General features: G+C 42.0%; 1 protein-coding gene across 1 annotated transcript in view; it reads left to right on the forward strand.

Moving 5' to 3' along the window:
* The window catches only part of ptprfa (protein tyrosine phosphatase receptor type Fa), a 396,384-nt gene that overhangs the window by 345,477 nt on the left and 28,527 nt on the right, over positions 1 to 22,380 (forward strand). The window contains exons 28-29 of the mRNA XM_080430969.1: positions 14,728 to 14,847; positions 15,510 to 15,664. Of these exons, the coding sequence (XP_080287095.1) occupies positions 14,728 to 14,847; positions 15,510 to 15,664 (275 nt within the window). The remainder of the gene's footprint in view (positions 1 to 14,727; positions 14,848 to 15,509; positions 15,665 to 22,380) is intronic.

Raw genomic sequence — 22,380 nt, forward strand, 5'->3', positions numbered from 1 at the left:
ACGTCAACCTGACGTCAGGATAATATGTTGAACAGACGTTGGTTATTGGTTAGTTACCAACACAACCTAAAACCAACCAAATATCAACGTCTGATGATGTTAGACCTCAACGTTATTTGGACGTTAGTAAAATAACGTTGGGCAGACACTGAGGTTTGGTCAAAAATCCGACAACAGCATGTCAGTATTCGACGTCAAAATGATGTTGGGATAATACGTTGAACAGACGTTGGTTATTGGTCAGTTACCAACACAACCTAAAACCAACCAAATATCAACGTCTGATGATGTTAGACTTCAACGTTATGTGGACGTTATTAAAATAACGTTGGGCAGACACTGAGGTTTGGTCAAAAATCCGACAACAGCATGTCAGTATTCGACGTCAAAGTGATGTTGGGATAATACGTTGAACAGACGTTGGTTATTGGTCAGTTACCAACACAACCTAAAACCAACCAAATATCAACGTCTAATGATGTTAGACTGCAACGTTGTGTGGACGTTGTCATTATAACGTTGGGCAGACACTGAGGTTTGGTAAAAAATCCGACAACAGCATGTCACTATTCAACGTCAACCTGACGTCAGGATAATATGTTGAACAGACGTTGGTTATTGGTTAGTTACCAACACAACCTAAAACCAACCAAATATCAACGTCTGATGATGTTAGACCTCAACGTTATTTGGACGTTAGTAAAATAACGTTGGGCAGACACTGAGGTTTGGTCAAAAATCCGACAACAGCATGTCAGTATTCGACGTCAAAATGATGTTGGGATAATACGTTGAACAGACGTTGGTTATTGGTCAGTTACCAACACAACCTAAAACCAACCAAATATCAACGTCTGATGATGTTAGACTTCAACGTTATGTGGACGTTATTAAAATAACGTTGGGCAGACACTGAGGTTTGGTCAAAAATCCGACAACAGCATGTCAGTATTCGACGTCAAAGTGATGTTGGGATAATACGTTGAACAGACGTTGGTTATTGGTCAGTTACCAACACAACCTAAAACCAACCAAATATCAACGTCTGATGATGTTAGACTGCAACGTTGTGTGGACGTTGTCATAATAACGTTGGGCAGACATTGAGGTTTGGTCAAAAGTCCGACAACAGCATGTCAGTATTCGACGTCAATATGACGTTGGGATAATACGTTGAACAGACGTTGGTTATTGGTCAGTTACCAACACAACCTAAAACCAACCAAATATCAACGTCAATTGACGTCAAATTAATACGTTGATACAACGTTGGAAGTTAACGTTGGTCCAACGTTAGATTTTGGTTAGCTGACGTCACGACCTAAATCCAACCAAAAAACAACGTCAACGGACGTCGTGTGCCAGCTGGGCTCCGTGGCATAATGGGAGCCCGTGTAAGAGTGAAAATCGTCTATTATAACCGATGCAAAGTTAGTTTTTTCTCTACTACTGCTCATCGTGGAGTCTCATGATACTCAAACATGCACTGAAAGTCGCGCACAAGCTATCGTTCGTGCAGAACAAGCTATCGTTCGTGCAGAACGAGCTATCGTTCGTGCAGAACGAGATGACGCTGGTTGCTTGTTTCTCTCACAGAACCTGGCGTCTGTGGAAGAAACAAGCAACCAGCGTGATCTCGTTCTGCACGAACGATTGGTTGTTGCTTTTTTTGGGCTTATTTGTGTAGTTGCTTAATTGGCCTTGTTTCCTATTGTTGTTTACACATAATATGTATTTGTCCACAGACCCCCCCTTCTGAAAATATGTTGTGCCATAGACATAGACCCCCATACAAGATTTGTGTGGATTTGGAAAATATTTTTCTTTGAAAATAGCTGCGACGCGTTGTGATCTTGTTGATCGGCTATTTTCAAATATCCAATGTATTTGTATATAGGTTTAAAGTGCTCATGTGGCCTATAGTCTTTTGTTGGGCTTGTTTTCATAGACCTGGTTGCTCATTTCTCTCGCAAAATCTGGCAACGCTGTTCACTTCAGACACAAGAAGGTCCCCGACAAAAAGGTCCCCGACAGCATAATCGGATCTAATATCCTACAGTGTGTACCCACCCTTAAATAGAACAAACAAAGCTACAGTATATGCACATATACAGATAGTGTATGAAAGCATATACATGCTATTTAGAACGTTAGCATTATGCAGGTTGTACATGTTATTTTGAAACATTAGCATCATATTTTTGCTGTCGGGCAGAAACCTCTTATCTCCATACTTTTTTCCCCTGAAATTTACACCCTACTTGATCACACTGCAGCACCACACAAAAGCATCAAAAGTAGCAGATCTACAAGCTCGAAACGCAGCGCAAAAGCGACACGTTTTGAGCTTGTCGATCTGCTACTTTTGATCATTTTGCATTTGAATCCTGAAAAGTAACAGTAACAGACATAATGAGGTTTCTACCCGACAGAGATGATATGCAGGTGCGTACATGTATTTTGAAACATGAAAGCATCGTATGCAAGTGAAACAAAATAGTTGCAGCAGGCACTTAGGGTGCTGTCTCAAACAACAGTTTGTGCAGCATGAAAAGGTAAAAACTATAACAACACATATTTCACATTGTTATGTTTCACCCGCTTGCAAAACTCACCACCATTCTATATCATTGATCATCTCACTCCTTGGAGTATTTGTGCGTTTGTTTGTAGGCTATGTTGTTTTTTGGACAGTACGTTACTGTGTTCGTCTGTTGCGAGCCGCTCAAAAACTAATTGCATCTCGTGGGATTAATAGAGAGAGTTGTTTTGAAGTTGAAGTTAAAACATCGGAACACTTGAAATACCTGAGTATCTCACAGAGAACCCACGTTTTGGCCTAAATTTATAGCGTTCCAATATTATAGTGCTCCAGTTCCAATTGTGTCTGCTCATTTTAAGTTTTTTGTTTCATAAATGGTTAATGGTGTATTTATATAGTGCTTTTATCCAAAGTGCTTTACATAGATTGTGCATTACATTCACCCATACATTCATACACCCATGGCGGAGGAAACCATGCAAGGCACCAACCTCCTCATCGGGAGCAATTAGGGGTTCAGAGTCTTGCTCAAGGACACTACGACACTAACTCTGGGGGAGCCCGGGATCAAACTGAGAACCTTGCGGTTCCCATCCGGCCGCTTTAGCGGCCACTCTAACCCTGAGTCACTGCCACCACTTCATCACTTCCAATGTCACTTGTTTATCCTTAGTTAGGGAATTTTAGCAATATGTGTGGACCATCTGTGAAAAAATTTACTACCAATAGCTTTCTTCACCAATGTGTTCTTATAGGTGTCTAGAATCACCTCTCAATTAACTCTCTCAGTGCCACGCCCCGAGATATCCCGAGTTTTCCCCGAGTACCCTCCGTGCCAGCACGAGAAATCCCGAGTTTTTACTTTTGACTGTGGTCGCGCTATTCTGTTTATTTTTCATGATCACTTTCGCTTCCTGACTCATTCAGGCTCATTGGGTTCCGGTTTCATGACGCAGATTCCGTTTCCGGTTCTCATTTTTTTCCCGCGGTCATTTTTGGCCAGAATAGGGAAAGTCACGGTTTTTCACACGGTATAAAAAACGAACGGAGAGGTCCACGTCTACTCTCTTTGGTCTGGGTGACGATCAGTCATCGTAGTCGTGTATCGCATCGTAATTTAGCCCGATCAACGATTGTCGAAAATGTCAACATCCGGTTATGACCGGATGTGACGTGAGCCTGTTTGGGAGGGGGCGAGTGAGCCAGCGAGGTCATCAATGTGTCGATTTGTTGCTCTCTACTGGTAGAACTGTATTATGGGTTTAAAAACCCAATCAGATTATTTATTTGAATGAAAAATTACAAAATTTAAAAATTTAACCACAAGATCTGTGTGGTTATCTGCTCTATATTGTAATATAAAAAATAGCAGATCAACAAGCTCAATGTGTCGCATTGCACCGCATTTTCAGCTTGTAGCTTGGCTATTTTTGCTACTTTTGTGTGACACTGTATGACAATAGGGCATTCATTTATGATGAAAAAGCATTACAAGTTGCAATATGGGATACAGGGTTTCTTCCTAACAGCAAAGATATGTAGTAGAGATGCGCGGATGGCCTCTCATGGTCATCTGAATCCGCATGTACAAATTAATTATCCACCCGTTATCCAACCGCAATAATTATTTTATCCAATTTAAATATCCCCACCAACCGTTTCTCCCGTATGTCAAAATATTATTATTTTCTGGTATTCCCGTTAGTTTTAGTAGGCTATTAGTTGTGCGATGCGATCACAAAATGCATTGATTTAGCCTATGGAATGTCGGTGTGTCTTTTTTCTTTTTTTCAAACCGGTGCTGCGCTGACAGACGGCATCCAACATACAGGCGTCCAACACATGCGGCATCCAACGGTTGGATGCCGCAACGGTTGGATTCCAGCCTACAGAGAGCACTGCTCTGCTGTGCTACTGCTTGGTGTGGATATGTTACGGCCATGGTTGAACCCCTGTGGATTGATCTGCGACGTGTTTTTGTTGGCTGTTTTTGTCGAGTTTATATACCGTCACCTATTCCAAATAGCGGGCCACTTCCGTCTAATGGTACGCTTGCTTTCACATTGCAGCGTACCGTACCCGAAAACGCATGATCCGGATCCGAAACTGCCTCCGGAGGTGGTTTCGGGAACGGAACGGTTACCCGTTTCGTGGGACGATTCGCAACATTCACACTAGCCAAGCGGTCTGGAGTGCGCACCCGGGACCCGAGTGTGAAACGGCTATCAAAAGCTCTCAAAAGTCACCCAAAAAGGCTATGCATAGATTTTGTCTTATTCTGAGAGTGTGGATGATGCAGCATTAATCAGAAGACTTCATGAGGACTGGAAAAACTGAGATGACCCCAAACTAAGATACCATTTGGAATGCAAAACCGAGCTATACAGTTGTGCAAGAAGTATATCCACTGGAAGTTTTTTTTCATTGTGATGAAAGTTGCCACTTGCAGATTTCAATCCTATTCTATGTTGTGAGTGACATCATGATTTAATAAAAACTTTAAACATAATCTATTCTTTAGAGCAAGATGAGCAAGACCAACGGCCAGACAGGAAGAAAAGACGCAGGGCATTGTCTGGGTCAAGTAGTTCAAGTGCTAGCTGGCACACTTGATCTACCATAATACTTGCATCCTTTGCAATGAAGGTATCAATGTTGGCACATTGAAAAGAAACCCTGGTAAGTCTTTGGTATGTAAGATTCAAATTAATTTTTATAATTGTTTTTCTTGCTCCTCATTGTAGGCTTCCACTCAAAGTCAAATAATTTAATCATGCACATACTGTATGTGGCTACCTTTTATCCAGACAGAGCTTGGCAGTTGTATCGTGCACCTGATAATGTCTACCAGGACCGACTGAAAAGGAGTTTGATGCAGAGAGGAAAGCGACGAGGTGATGACTGGGGACTTGAAGTCGCTGGTCGCCTGGTGGCAGAAGAGGCAGTATATCATATTCGATGCAGAAGAGACTTTGAGAACCCAGTTACAAAGTCTGAAGTAACATTATATGGATACACAATACAGCTGTACAATGCAACTCACATTTCTTATCCTGAGGGAAGAAATATAATTTTTAATAGTGAAACTTTTGACTTCAAAATATTTTTTTCTGCAAGATTGATATGGGTCCAGGAATGAGGGGGACTAATAAAGGATAAGAAATGTGAGTTGTATTGTACAGCTGTATTGTGTATCCATATAATGTTACCTCAGACTTTGTAACAGGGTTCTCAAAGTCTCTTCTTCATCGAATATGATATACTGCCTCTTCTGCCACCAAATCTATAATACCAGACAGGCGACCAGCGACTTCAAGTCCCCAGTCATCACCTCGTCGCTTTGCTCTCTGCATCAAACTCCTTTTCAGTCGGTCCTGGTAGACATTATCAGGTGCACGATACAACTGCCAAGCTCTGTCTGGATAAAAGGTAGCCACATACAGTATGTGCATGATTAAATTATTTGACTTTGAGTGGAAGCCTACAATGAGGAGCAAGAAAAACAATTATAAAAATTCATTTGAATCTTACATACAAAAGACTTACCAGGGTTTCTTTCAGCAAGTATTATGGTAGATCAAGTGTGCCAGCTAGCACTTGAACTACTTGACCCAGACAATGCCCTGCGTCTTTTCTTCCTGTCTGGCCGTTGGTCTTGCTCATCTTGCTCTAAAGAATAGATTATGTTTAAAGTTTTTATTAAATCATGATGTCACTCACAACATAGAATAGGATTGAAATCTGCAAGTGGCAACTTTCATCACAATGAAAAAAAACTTCCAGTGGATATACTTCTTGCACAACTGTATAGCTCGGTTTTGCATTCCAAATGGTATCTTAGTTTGGGGTCATCTCAGTTTTTCCAGTCCTCATGAAGTCTTCTGATTAATGCTGCATCATCCACACACTCAGAATAAGACTAAATCTATGCATAGCCTTTTTGGGTGACTTTTGAGAGCTTTTGAATCTCAGTCTCAGGACCACCACAGATGAAGCACCCTAAGCCACAAGCTACAGAATCCTCTTCCATGTTGTCTACTAAAAGACAAGTGTCATGATTGTTTAACTAATGGTTGTTCAAAGTAAGCAATAGGCTAGAGAAAATTGACATCTAAATTCACAGTAATCAAAAGTTTTGCCAGCAGAGGAAAATAAATGCCAAAAAGTAGATAAACTACCGTACCTTAAAATCGTCCAGACATATTTGCCAGGATGCAACACTCCCGCTCCTTCCCCACATGCAGACAGTGTATCCCGTGTACACTCTTATCAAGTGTTTAGCAATATTTTCTTATTTTATTTTTCAGAATAGAATCAATTCAACAACACCCCAATCCCCTACCATTGATTATACACTGATTATACACTAACAATAACCAATATACCAATATTAGATGGCCAGGGAGACATTTTTACTAAAAAATAATGTTTGGAATGGATTCAGCACCCCTGAAAACCCCTAGTTAGACACCTCACAAGTTCATTTTAGACTTAAATATTTTTCACCCAAGCCCTCTGGGCTCCTTAACTTTGATTGGCTCTCCAGGATTTTAACTACCTGTATCCCTCTTCTTTCGTGTACCATCATACAGTATGTCATATTAGCAGCCAGGTCCCACATCAAAGAAGCCGGCCTCCGATGGTGGTCTGTACAGGGGACAGGTGTTGATTATGTTTTGTGATGGTGGTCTGCAGGAGACAGGTGTTGATTATATTTTGTGAAGGTGGTCTGCTCAAGCGCCCCACACTCACATGCTGCACTGTCTGCCAGACCCCACTTCTTTCGAGATGTTTTGAAGGAGCCAACCCCCCAATACGCAGTCGGTTCAGTAGGGTCCGTTGCCTTGTTCTCCTTTGACGCCGACTCCTGGGTCCCAGATGTAGCGGTGACAACTTGTGGGCCCAGCTGACTCCCTCTCCTACTTCCAGGATGCCGCCATCCATGCGTTTGCAGACAGGTCCTCAGAGATGTAACTAAACGTCTCTTGTGCCGCCTTGTTGTATGGCAGGACTTGAGTCTGTTTAGAGTTTAGTGGTGTCAGGCTATAGCAGTGATTCTCAACCCCATTTGATATCATTTTGATCTCTGGGGTCCACCAATCACTGCAGTATCATCAGTGTTAATTTAACTCTGATAGTGCACAAATGGAACCACATGGACCCAATATACGTTATAGAAATGGAACCATTAGGTTCCATTCGTACACTCTCAGAGTTACAGACCAAGGGTCCAATTGGTTCCTACTTCCTAACTATCAATCATTTGGCTTGGGGACCCCCTGGAACCCCCTCAAGGTACTCCTGGGGGTACCCGGACCCCACTTTGAGAACCACTGGTGTAGAGATAGCACATAGCACAGCTTCAGCCTTTGTGTGATAGCGCTGTAGTGGAAGTAATGTGACAGGTGGTCACGCCAAAGGACATGTGACGATGTCCCCAAGGCCACCTGCCCTCCTGGCTGGCTGCGCCCTACATCCTGTTGTGTCTCTCTGCAACGTTCAACTTTATTTATATTCCATCGCACCACACTGGCGCTTGCCGACAGTTGAGTACATTTACTTGAGTACTCCATTTCAAAGACAATGTGTAATTTTGTATTGTACTTTCGACTGATGTTATGAATAAAAAACAATTTTAAGCCCTATTTTAAATATAGTGAAAATAGCAGATCTACAATGCGCTGTGAGCTTGTAGATCTGCAATTTTCACGATGTGCATTGATATGAAAAAGAAAACAGTGTAATTTGTACTTTTAAGTATAAAAAAAAGTATGCACTATTTTTTTACAGGATATGTACTTATCCTGTTTGAGATATCCCTCCGCATTGGATAAAATTGGTATCCTGATCTGAAAATGTATTTTATGTTTATTAAAGAGACAGGGAGACTCCTGTTATTTAACAAACACCCTATAGCAATGATTACTACCATAATATATAGCTATCTAACACATATTTTAACGTAACAAAATCCCTTGCCCTACCTTTAACCACTTAAGCCCTATTTTATAGATCCTTATCAGACAACGTCACACTGATAAGAACCAGTATGCGCACGCAGGTTGGCACCAAATGAACCCCACCACTCATAAGATGCAATGGAAAAGTTGTCACAGCACTCATGTGTAAAAATGCATCCCATCAAACTTCACACAAACGAGTGTGGAGGAAGATGGTTTAGGTTTGTTTAAGTTGTTTATTGTGAACACTCCATCTTCAAATATACTGTATACTCCTTGGTTTCTGTTGTGTGTAAACAATAATAGCAATTGTCAGTTGTCCTCCAAACCCCACCTCCAGTCGCTGTCATTAGAACAGAGGGAGCGCTCCCTATGATCACGGCACCAGTGCCTGCTTGCTCACCCAGCTGCAGCCCCTCAAGCCTAATTCATCCGCCATCGTGTGCAGAGAATGGCCGAGAATAGCAGACCTCCAACGGTACCATCTGCGACATAAATACTACAGCGTCACACAAGAGCATCAAAAGTATCAGATCCACAAGCTTGTCGATCTGCTACTTTAGTTATTTTTGAATTTGAATCCTGAAAAATAACAGTTATGGACATATGAGGTTTCCACCGGACAGAGACGATATGTTGCAGTGGAGCACAAGGTGTACGTACGCCTTTGGAGGATTCTATTTAGATGTGCATGTCTTCAACACAGTGTATTTACGCTGTGCTGAAGACATGCACATCCAAATAGAATCCTCCAAAGAGGACTGGAAGAGAACGTCACCATGAGGTTCCCTCCATGTGCCTGGGCCACACAGCGGTGCTGATAAATGTTATCTACATCTGGGGCGGGTAGCCTTACAACGTGCTTTATGCATTTGATGTTGACACCCCGTAGATGGTTCAAGCCAAGGGTTTCTGGAACTGTTCCAGAGGTGAGGTACAAACACTCAGCCTGTGTCTTGGGGAAGGTCATGTATATCTATGGAGGATGGATACAGCTGAATAGATTCACTAATGACATCTACAAGTTGGACACCACCACAATGGTCTGGTCTTTAATTAACTCATTCACTGCCAGACTTATTTGTGGCTGTGTTTGCCCACTGCCAGCTATTTTTGTTTTTCTTACCTTTTCAACTGGTCACAGAATATTTATATCCAGTATGATCGATCCCAGGACGGCTGCTAAGCACGGAGGGTTCCACTGTTCTGCCGCTAGAGAAAGGAAAAACAGGACAATGCATATTAATGGATATCATGACCAGGGTTTCCGCTAGGCATTTTTTGGGCCGGCCACCATGGACGGCAGGATTATATTTTACCGGCCAAAGAATAAATTTACCATATATTATAATTAACGTCACATGCGCGTTTGCACTGCATACATGCACCCAACTGATCATTACACCTTACTTTGAGTTAACTTTACTTTAGAGCTGCGCTTCTTTCCACTTTATCACAGATGCAATCTGTTCCTGTTTTTATAGATAACTAAATTATATGATCTACTATATCATGTAGAGATGTCGCTTGCCAAAAATGAAATGAATAAAGTGGGCATGAGTGAACTGCTGCGCAACGAATACCGCCCGCTCGCCCCAAAACACAGTCGCCCCGGGAAAAATCCGGCTGTATTCGCCTGGTATTCCTAAACATACAGTATCAGTAAACTATACCAAAACCTAACCTTATTCCTAATCTTAACCTCAGTAAAACTATACCTAATCCTAAACCTATTTCTACCCTTAGCTCAGTAAAACAAATACAAGAATACAAGAACCGCTGGTCCGCCTGAAAATGGGGGCGAGGGTGTTTTGGGGCGAGCTGCGGCAGAGCCTTTCCATGCGCGACACCGTCGCCCAACTTTCACCACTTTATCCATTGCAGACAGACAGTCACTGTGCTTGCATAATATCCAGGACCCACACGTGTTCGGGTCCCTTTATCGACAATTGGGTCCGGTTTGGTTCAGATTCTATCACCTCGGAAAATCCTGGTTCTGTTTATCAACAAACGCGAGCGAACCACGCTGGCTGATGAGGATGAGACACAGCTGTTTTGTGGCGTATCAAAAATAGCACACATACAAGCTCACAACGCGGCGCGTTGCAACGTGCTGTGAGCTTGTAGCTCTGATATTTTCAATGCGCGACACCATCGTACAACGAATAGGCGAATCTACTACTGCAGTCTGCAGTGCACAGCAGCAGCAGAGCAGGCTGTAGGGAATTAAACCACAGTCAGATCATGATAAAAACTTTAAATGATTATGATTTTAATGGTTGTTTGTAGCCAACTACTTTATCCAAATAATAATATTAATAATAGGCTTAAATGATAAAATAGCCTAATAACACCATTTTCCCAACCGGCCACGGTGGCCGGTGGTGTTTATAATTACCGGCCAATTAAAACTTTTACCGGTCAATGGCCGGTAAATACCGGCTAACGGAATCCCTGGTCATGACGTAAATACACCGGAACTAGCAAAGATGCTAGTTTTCATCCGCAGTCCTCACAAAGAAACGTAAAATAAAACAGACAGACAAACAATGGAATACATATACAGACAGACAAACAGTGGAATACATCTACATAACATTACATAGGGAACATTATAGACAGACAAACATAACATTACATATGGAACCTTCCTTGTTACAGGCTGATGAATATAGCATCTCTCGTCAAAAATGCATGTTTTTCTTACCTTTTCAACTGGTCACATATTTATATCCATGTATGATTGATCGCCCAACAGTTGCTAAACACGGAGGGTATCACTGTGCTGCCGTGAGGAAAAAAACTCACAGCGCCCTCCCCTTCCCTTGATACAGGCTGTTGAATATAGCATGTCTCACCAAAATGCAGGGGGAAAAGTCACACCCAGTGTAAGAGAGTAGTGCCTTTGATGAGTTAATTTCATTAAGCTATATGAAGTAGAGGAAAAATGTTAAATCCCTGTCCATTCATTTCAAGGCTGCTCACCAGGAACACAGAGGGGGTGGGGCCTAAGCAATTTCAGCCTGTCTCTATTGGCCGTGTAAGTGCATCTAGGAAGTTTTGTAGGTTTTCGATGCTGGGAACTGGAGTTATGGCTGTTTAAAGCCCAGCCAATAGGAACACAGAGGGGGCGGGGCTTAAGCAATTTCAGCCTGTCCCTATCCGCCGGCTTAGTGCAACTAGCAAGTTTTGTAGGTTTTCGATGCTGGGAACTGGAGTTATGGCTGTTTAAAGCCCAGCCAATAGGAACACAGAGGGGGCGGGGCTTAAGCAATTGGCGTGGCTATTGTGATTGTAGACCTCTGACCAGTGTTGGTTGCAAGTTTGTGTTGCAGGTCAGCTGCAGGTGTTGAGGCCGTGCTCAAACATACAGACGGACGGACGGACGGACAGACACACACACACATAGTCAATTGTACAGTCAAAAAAGAGAAAAAACTCAAGATACAGCTGATTTCCCAAAAACGCTAAACAGGAAGTGGATGCGCGGGGGGGGGGGGGGGGGATATTTCGATCACGTGATCTCCTGGATCTGTTTGACTTGAGGGTGAAAATGGTCACAGGTGATAGAGAACAGCGCCACCTGGTGGAAAACCACTGAAAACTAAAAATACATCAAAAACGTCCTTGGCAGTCTGAGCCTTTGGAAAAAAACACATCAAACACGTCCTTGGCAGTGAATGAGTTAACTCTCTAACTGCCAGAGTAATAGTGTAATAGTGGTATGCTACTGCCAGCGAAAACTAGCGATTTGACCAACCTTTGAAAACTCATGGAATATTTTCCGTGATCGCTGTCCTCACGCCTCATTACATGCACGGGGGTCTCGGGAAAAATAATTATTCAGTCACGGTAGGGTGACCACCTCCAAACAGGCCCATTGAGGGACAGGTGAACCCGTTTTGCGGCATCGCCATCGCGGGACACATGCACGTCACATGTGCATGTGACCCGCGAAGCGCGCGCACGAACATTTTCGGTTATTGAGCGGATTTCGTTATTTCTTCCCGGTTTTTGGTTACTTTATATCGGTTTTAGGGTTAGGATTAGGATTAGGTTAGGGTTATGTTATTTAATTATTATTTTTGCCTGATTTTACCGATTTATTATCGAAACAAATTTTATCAATTAAATTAAATATATATTTTTTTGCAAAAAGTGGGGGGTATGAAATCACGGATCTGTGAGAGTGAGGGTGTCGCCCCTGCAGCTTAAGTAAGTTCTCACTATAAAACCCTTTGTTTCAGAGGATAGAGACAGACACTAATAACAAATATAATGCAGCTGAGAAACTTTGGTCAACTTCATTAGTACTTGCATTATACATGGTCTTTTGGTCGCCAAAAAATACCTAGTCTACTTTGGATCTGATGGATAGGGTTCTGTGCAGACTGCAGTCCATTTGGAAACACTTGGACCTTACCTAGTCGTAGTGTCACTGTTGCCTGGTCCAGGTCCATTGCTCCTAACAATATCAGAATGGCAGCCGCTAAATCCTTTGATCTCTGATGACCGTAACATTCTCTGTGTCCTCCTCTTCAATACCTTTGGTTTTGGTCAAACTACCCCCAACTTGGAAGCAACGGGAGGTTGTTTGTTTATAATTATTCACAACAAATCTTTGGCTTTGATGATAACTCCCATGGTCGCTAGTTTGTTTGAGTCGTGGGGGTCTAAACACTTTCTGTTTCTTTTTCCTCGGTAGCTTTCACTTTTTTTAAATACTTGCATATATTGCACACTTTGCAGCTTTGATTGATTGATTGATGTACTTTATTTAGTAAGACATGAGAACAACAGTGCATGGAAGTACAAATTCACAATACAAGGTCTACTAAACTGGAAGACTCATTAAGCACTGAGCTTGTTTAAGATGAGATCCCCATGCACACAAATCATGATGACATATAAGAGACAGACAGATATACACACTAATATACAGAATGTCATACAATCAGCTTACAGGTTACTGGTATGAAGAGAAAGAAGAAAAAGAAAAGGGGGGGGGATAGGGGGGTAGGTTAAGACTTGGACAGGGGCCATTTTCGAATTGCAGCCTCCTGAAGGTGTATCTTTAGGGCAGTTTTGAAAGTGAGTTGGGTTTTACACTCCTTTACTCCTTTTGGTAGGGCATTCCACATTTTGATGAATAGCATGAGAACGAGTTAATTCCCTTTGTTGAGCCAAATCTGGGTTGAACATGATTTGTGGAACTGCCTCTGGTGTTATGATCGTGGACTTCATTAACATTTTGGAAGTATTTTGACAAATACAGGGGGATCCCAATGTTGTGGTGTATCTTGAAGACCAGGCCCAAAGCAAGTTGCTGTACTCTGTCCTCAACCCTGAGCCATCCAATCCTAGCAAAATGAGCAGGGGTTAGATGGGTTTTGTGATTGAGGCCAAGAAGTAGCCTTACTAGTTTGTTTTGGGATGTTTGGAGCCTTGTTTTTAAGGCCTTGGAGGTGTTGTGATACCATGAAGTGCATGCATAATCATAATAACCTTGTAGTAGCTAGCACAGATAGCTCTTGTATCCTCTCACTATGTTTTTGAGCTCCTGATTATTTTCTTTCCCCAAATTCGACTTGTAAACAAGCCAGTGAATGAAATCACATGTTGCTGGTGGCGGGGATAGAATACAAGAACGCTCGTCCCAAAACACGCTCGTCCCCGGGTATATCCGGTGGCCTCGGTCGTTACATGATTTTATTTCCACGTTTGTATCGTTATTTGCTGTTCTACTTGAGATTAATTGTACAGGCTTTTTACTGTTCTACCTATTTTAATACCTTGTTTTGTTTTAATCTCTATGTATGTGAAGCACTTTGTGAGCCATCTCTGTGAGAAGTGCTATATAAATACAATTTACTTACTTACTTACTTACGCACGCACGCGCGCGCACACACACACACACACACACACACACACACACACACACACACACACACACACACACACACACACACACACACACACACACACACTGGTCGTGCACTGAAACTATCAGAGCTACGAGCTCACAACGTGCTACAGCACCACAACGTTGTGAGCTTGTAGATCTGCTATTTGGCCAGGTATTTACAATGACGTCCTGCAATGTTGATGCCCTCACGTTTTTTTGCCCTCAAGTTTAGTAATATGTGTGTGTGTGTGTGTGTGTGTGTGTGTGTGTGTGTGTGTGTGTGTGGGTGGGTGGGTGGGTGGGTGGGTGGGTGGTACAGGTGAAGTGTGATCAGTATTGGCCCTCTCGCGGTACAGAGACCTATGGGATGATCCAGGTGACCATGTTGGACACAGTAGAGCTGGCTACGTACAGCGTACGCACCTTCAACCTACATAAGGTAAGACCCTATATATACACATTCGTATACAACGTTTTCATGTCAAGGACCCCCAAAATGATATGTATTTGGCCGCGGACCCCCATCTCAAAATGTTTTATTCCAGGGACCCCCCAGAAGCAAAGATTTGAGTTACAAATGTTCACTTTAAAACATATATATTCAAAAGTTTGCACACATTTTTTTTTTTTTTTTTTAATAGCAGAACTACAAGCTCGTTATAGTTTAAAAGAACCCAGGGTCTGCGGTGCTCTTAAATCAATAGGAAGGCTGTTCCACAGGCGCGGTGCTGCCGAGCAGAAGGCCCGGTCCCCCCATGGTGCGTAGCTTGGTACCGGGGACCTTGAGGAATGATATAAACATTCATATACATATACATAACCATACCTATACATATAACCTACATAATAAACCATGTTTGACACAGAGCTGGCTACACACAGCTTACACACATTTAACCTGATAAACCATGTCTAATATAAGTCACTGTTAATACTACTGCAGAGCTGTCTAATAGGTGTGGTGTTGTTGTTTTATCTAACTGAAAGAATGAATGAATGAATGCATGGAGTGAAAATAAATAAAATCTTGACCAACACAATCCTGTTTTTACCTTCATCTCATCTCATCTCTCATCTCTCATCTCATCTTCCTGTTAACAGAACGGTTCCAGTGAGAAGAGAGAGGTCAGACAGTTCCAGTTCATGGCCTGGCCTGACCACGGGGTGCCTGAGTACTCCACCCCCACCCTGGCCTTCTTGAGGAGGGTGAAGGCCTGTAACCCGCCTGACGCAGGACCCATGGTGGTCCACTGCAGGTAAACATTTGTTTGTTTGTTTGTTAAAATAGTCGATCTACATCAACGCGTTGTGAGCTTGTAGATCAGTTATTTTCATTATTTTAAAATGTTATTTCCAAAATCCTACATTGAAATTGGCTAATAGGAGGGCGGGGGATGGCCGAGCGGCCGGCCGGCGGGCGGACCTCTGACGTCATTCTGACATAATGTCACTATGACAACACAACCATAGACAAACCACAAGTCAGCTCCATATATGGGCATACATATACTGATGACATCAGGAATCTCCATATATGGGAATAAAAGGGACTAGGACTGACAGATACAGAGATATCCATATATGGGCATAAAAGGGACCAGGACTAAAAGCTACTGAGATCTCCTTATATGGGCATATCAGCATACCCATATATGGGCATATACTGATGACACTATGTATCTCCATATATGGGCATAAAAGGGACAAGGACACAATGGGTACTCTGACAAAACCCCCCAACACTATGACTCAGACATGTTGGTTGGATCGGCAGTGTGACGTACGTAGGTGAGGGCTCTCGCTGTGAGGGCTGTGTAGCGCCCCGAACGTAATACAAAATGCCTAATACTTTAGGCATAAGGTGCCTCCTCTCTATCATTGGCTTCCTCTCTCTCTAATTAAAAAAACAACACATCCACAGCCCACTGAATATCCATTCAGCCAATTGCAATTCATCCAAAAGAAAAGAAAAGAAAAGAAAAGATGATATAAAGAGATTGTGAACAGACACAGAGTGGATCATACTTCATTCCTTTCTTTTTTTAAAGAGGTGGTGCGATGGTTTTGCACTTTTTCTGTTTTTCATGTGTCTATGAGATTGATAGAACTTCATTAAGCCCTCTGGTGGTGTTTTTATGGTGTTTTATGTCTTCTCTGACTATTTTGAGTTTCTACCTGGAGGCTGAAACCTTGAGGGTCAAACGTGCCACTAGAAAAACAGCCCTTTAGTGACATAGTAAAAATATACCCTCCCCCTCATCTTATTTTTGAAATTGTCAATAGTGTTGCAGTATTACATCACAATCAGGGCCGCATTAAGACCCCTCAGGGCCGTGGAACAACACAAAATCAAAGGCCCCCCCTCAACATTAATCGGACAATATCGGGTGCGTTCGCGCGCCCAGTGAATGAACGCACACCGCACATCGCCGTTCGGTGCACGTGCCACCGCCAGCACGAGCGGCGCTGACAGTCACACTGCACAGACACAGGGCACTGCACAGCCTTTCCAACAGTCTGTTTCTGCTATAACTACAGTGTCTAAACTGTCTATCATTTTACAAAATTACATGCATTATTAAGGAAGTTACTTCATGGTTATTACAGTCATATGCTACAATAAGTCAATAAATGTGGTGATGATGGGGAAAAAACAACAAATTATAAGAATAAACAACATTGACAAAACAATAGGCTACTCAGGCGGCCAAAGTGCGGCTTTCATAAATCGTAGCGTAGGCTATAGCCTCTACAATTCTGACTCAAGAAAAGAAAAAACAATTCGACAACAAGTCGATTTAAAGAGCTAAATGAGTGATGAGTGGGTGTCATTCTACAGATGCACTTTTTGATGAGCAACTCATTAGCCTAATTATGTAAAAAAAAAAAATAAGAAAAGGAAAATATTTGCTATGGAAGTCCTGTCACCCAGTTGTTCTCAAAGTGCAGTGTCCACCACAGCAAAATTAGATGACAGCATTTAATAGCAGTCAGTTTAACCACGTTAACCCTATAAATCAGACATTCGAAATTAGCTGGGCTGAATTGATAGGCCTACTATATAGCCTGTCACGATGTGCAAAATCGGACCGAAAGGTCCAGATAATAACCATAGTTAATAAACACAGTAGAGAGTAAATAATAAAATAGTGCGTCATGCGCTTAGCCAGAACAACTCTCAAAGTGCAAGATCAGACCGAAAGGCCCAGATAAACCTTAGTTAACAAACAGAGTAAATGAAATACAGTGGGTAGGGTAAATTATAAAATACAGTGAGTCATGCGCTTTTCCAGAACAACTCACAAGTGCAAGGACAGACCAAAAGGCCCAGATATCCTCCTAAGCTTAGTTAACAGAGTAAATAATACAATACAGTGCATCATGCACTTATCCAGAACAGCGGCCCAGATAAGAACCTTAGTTAACAAACACAGAGTAAATAATAAAATACAGTGCGTCATGCAGTTATCCAGAACAATGGCCCATAAGAAGCTTAGTTAACAAACACAGAGTAAATAATAAAATACAGACTGAGTCATGCACATGATGCACTTATTCAGGACCTAAAAGGTCTTCTTCCTGGCTTTGCGTAATGAGAAATCTTTTACAATATCTGCAAAATCAAGCTTTCTAACCATATCAGACTCAAGGGACATGCGAGTGAGGTTGCATAATCTATCCTGTCCCAAGGTTGACCTTAAACGATTCTTGATCAGTGATAATTTAGAAAAAGAACGCTCTCCTGATGCATTGGTGATGGGCAATGTGAGAAATATTCGCAGTGCTATGTCAACATTTGGAAATACTGATTGCAAGCCCCTCTGACGAATAAGTTTAAGAAACTGCTTTGACGACATGGTTTCCTCATTTTTGCAAAAGCTTTTGAAATGCACAATTTCGTCAGGAAAATCAAGGTGCAAATCATTTGGATATCTTTCTTGCAATTGCATAGCTGCTGACCGTATTTCTTGTACAGAAAGTTTTTGGATGTTATTCAAGAAAGAAAAGAGCTCACTCACATCCTTTATAGGATTTAAATCTTCGGTCAAGTTCTGCTATAAGCCGGTCATTAATGACATTAAATACATCCACAACAAATTTTTGCCTGCCTGCCATAGATAACTCTGACTCACTAGTTGTAGTTTCATCAGCATGTTTTTTACGCACACGCTTTCTTTGAGTGTCAGTCATGCTTATATGTCTTGGACACAGGAGACATATTAAGAGCTGCAGTTTCAAATCGCTTAAAGTCGTCTCTCAAGCGTAGCAATAAAGTCTCTTAACACTCGCATGACTGAGGTTTCATTCTCCTCCACCAAGCCTGAAAAACGATCATTTTGATCCCCAAATCAGGCTATCCTATTGGCCACCCCTCTGTGCCCAGACTAGTTCACACTTTCTCCCCCAAACAGTGGGGGGTTCCATTGTCTTCTAAAAAGCTGAGAGTTGAAAATGGGTTGCCAAATTTTGAGAGAGAAATAAGCAGGTAGGTCTATGAAAGTGTTACTGCATGCAACTTTACAAAATAAAACGGTAAAATGCTTTGCACGGGGCTCGGGAGAAAGAGAAGAGGTGATATGGACACATTTTCGCTACATCGATGTGGAGAACAAAACACAATGCTTGATTTTATCCGAAGGCAAGCAATGTGGGAAAAACACAACAACTTGAAGAGACACAAGCGTTCACCACAAAGAGATCGAGTTATAAGTTAACAAAAGGTTTGGTGGTGGTTGTTTAAAACGTAACATTAAACGTGGTGTTGCGTGTCGGCTTAATGTTCCAACAAAAACACCCAACACTCCCATCACGTCATTGAAAAGTGATTCACCTACATGACTGGTTATCGGGAGGAAGTCTAGGAAGCGTTCTATGATTGTACAGTCTGGAGACACGTAACGCATAATAAATGACAGCTGATCAACATGAGACACATCTGGTGTAGAGTCTACACTGATCGAAAAGTATTTAGCAAGTTTAATTTGATCAACAATCTCTGATAAAACCTTTTCACCCATTAGCTGAACGAACTCCTCACATATTGTGCTGGACAAATAGGACGGGGTCCCCCTCCCACTGTTTCCAAAGCGGACAATAGGTTCCCTCAAAAAGGGATCAAAACAAGCGATCAGCTCAAGAAGACCCATATAATTGCCATTGTGCGGCGAGCCAAACGTGCCCGTGCCTCCTCTGAAGGACAGACCACGTTCTGACATAAATGTCACAGTGGCAACTACTCTTTTTAGAACTTCCTCCCAATACCGACACTCTGAATTGAACTGTTCTTTTAAGCTCAAATCAATCTGACCCTTTTCGGATTGTCTAGACAACCACGTTACCATGCACTGTCTGTGATGTTCTGATTGCTCATGCATTTCGATGGTTCTCTTGGCATGGTTCCAGTCACTAAAGCCATCACTCCCAGAAAATGTAGTTGCGACCCTCCCAAATAGCTTACATGCAAAACAAAAAGCTGACGCCTTTACAGGAGAATATAGAAGCCACTCTTGTGGTACAGTCTCACCATTGGCCAGGGTTCTGTTGAAGAAACTCTTTGAAAAGCTCCGCTTCTGGTGTTTATACTGTTTTTCATTTGCCTTAAAGTCACTGTCTCTGTTCTGGCATGGCACTGGTCCAGAACTGATCCAGTAACGTTGGGCGTCCTCGTTAACAACCCTAGGCCAGCATCCAGGGTCTTTGTTGTAGATGATCGCCCCATTATTATCTTTATCCGATGAAACTGCTGCACCTGGTGGTTCCTCAAAGTCAATATCTTGAGTGTCTCTCTCCGGTGGTCCTGCTGTGACCGTGGCCGCTGAGACCCCTGGCCCTGGTTCCTCGTTATTGTTTTCGCCAATCACACCCTCATTTTCTGTCAGACAACAACAAAAAGTAGGCTAGTAAGTCTCAAATAACGTTTTTTAAACCTTAAATATGACGTTAAGTTATTGGCTAACATAAGATACAATCTTGGTTACCTGAGGCTGGGGAATGGGTGATCTCTGTGCGGTATGTGGCCCCTCGCTCTCGTGCTGGTGCTGCCGGACATCGTTGCAATGCAAAAAGCAGTTGCAAAGCAGTCGCTTCTGGCGAGGCTGGAGAGGAGATATAAAGATTTAATTACGCAATAGTTTTATATACTTACAGTCAAATGGACATATTTGATTGAATACTTTCGTGTTGTGTGTGAGATCGGGTTGGGAAAGTACAGTTCAATACAGGGTCTGCTAAGAGGATTTTAAACCCAAGAAAGCCTATGGCTTGTTTCCATTGGGGTCCTTTGTACTCAATTCATAGAAAAAAACATAAATTGAACCTCATTATTACCTGCGGCTGGGGAATGGGCAACATCAATCAGTGGTGGCCCGGCCTCTGTTACTCGTCCTCCTAATTGAACACTTGCTGCAGCAGGTGGTGATTGCGAAGCTGTGAGATTATACAAAGAGTTTAATCAATATAGTTTGGTTATTCATACATTTTGCAGTCAGATGGTCCTGGACATCTAAATAAAATTGCACTTACCATGGGCGATATCTGACCGGGGCCCGACCTCTCGTTGTAGATGATGAACACTTGTAGGTGACGGTGAAGCTGTGGGATAATAATAAAGATTTTTTTAATCGATACAGTTTTGTTACTCATACATTTTACAGTCAGATAGATGGACATCTAAATAACATCGGACTTACCTTGGGCGATATCTGACCGGGGCCCGACCTCTCCTTCTAGTTGAACACTTGTTGCAGGTGACGGCGAAGCTGTGGAATAATATAAAGAGTTTGAATCAATACCGTTTCGTTATTCATACATTTTGCAGACACTAGATGGACATCTAAATAAAATCAGGCTTACCTTGGGCGATATCTGACCAGGGCCCGACCTCTCGTTCTGGGTGAACACTTGCTGCAGGCAACGGCGATGCTGTGGAGGGTGATACAAAGATTTTATATCAATATAGCTAGCTAGTTTTGTATTGTGCTGTTTAATGAACATCTAATGGTGGGCATTTTACTTACTTGGGGATCGGGGGAGTTGGATATCTGCCTGGACGACGACCGTCTCAGACTCCGCCTCGCCACCGGCCTCAGCACCACCGCCGGCGGCTAGAAGTTCTGTTGTTCTGCGGGTAAAATATGTTGTAAGTCTAGGTATACTTTCTTTAAGCTCCTGTTCTCTTTTAAGTTTTTCAGCCCTTTGCTTTCTTTTTGCATGGCCACTGTCGCCTTTCTTGTACATTTTGTAGCTACTAGTCTAGCGAAACAACAACAGTGTGCCAAAAAAAAACAGCCGACTCTGACTGTGACTCATTCTCCCAGTCCCCCGTTGTGTTTGTTTGTTAACCGGCGCTAACCTACACAGCTGCTGAGGTCTTAACTAGTTAAGGACTCTCTATGCGTCATGACGTCACTGACTTCAGAAAAGACGAAGGAATGTATTGGACCTAAATAAACAACTAATCATCTCATTGTCCCTTTTTTAATAGTGTATCGCAACACATGAGCAACGATATAAAAAAAACCTATATATATATATATATATATATATATATATATATAAAATTATTATATTGAAATACAAATTTTAAAACTTTTTTTTTTTTTTAATAAAAATAAATAAAAAAATAAATAAATGCACAATTCTCACAGGGCCCTGCAGGCTGCGGGCCGTGGAACACAAGTTCCACTAAGTTCCACGGTTAATGCGGCCCTGATCACAATACGAATGAACAATACTCAAACTCAAAAAGGTCAACCAAATGATTAATATTTAAATTGTTTAAATAATAATATTAAATAATTAAGTAATTGTGTAACTCAAAGTAAAGAATATAAGGATGAGGCTGGGATTTGGGTGGGGTGCGGATCTAAAATGTTTGCCTTTGGCAATCATAGGAAAACTAGCTATATCTTAATCTTTTTTTATTTTTAGATCAGTATTTGCATATTGCACGTTGACCATCTTTTCCTATCTC

This window comes from Gymnoscopelus braueri (genome assembly GCF_963280865.1).
Source record: "Gymnoscopelus braueri genome assembly, chromosome: 6".
NCBI lineage: Eukaryota > Metazoa > Chordata > Actinopteri > Myctophiformes > Myctophidae > Gymnoscopelus > Gymnoscopelus braueri.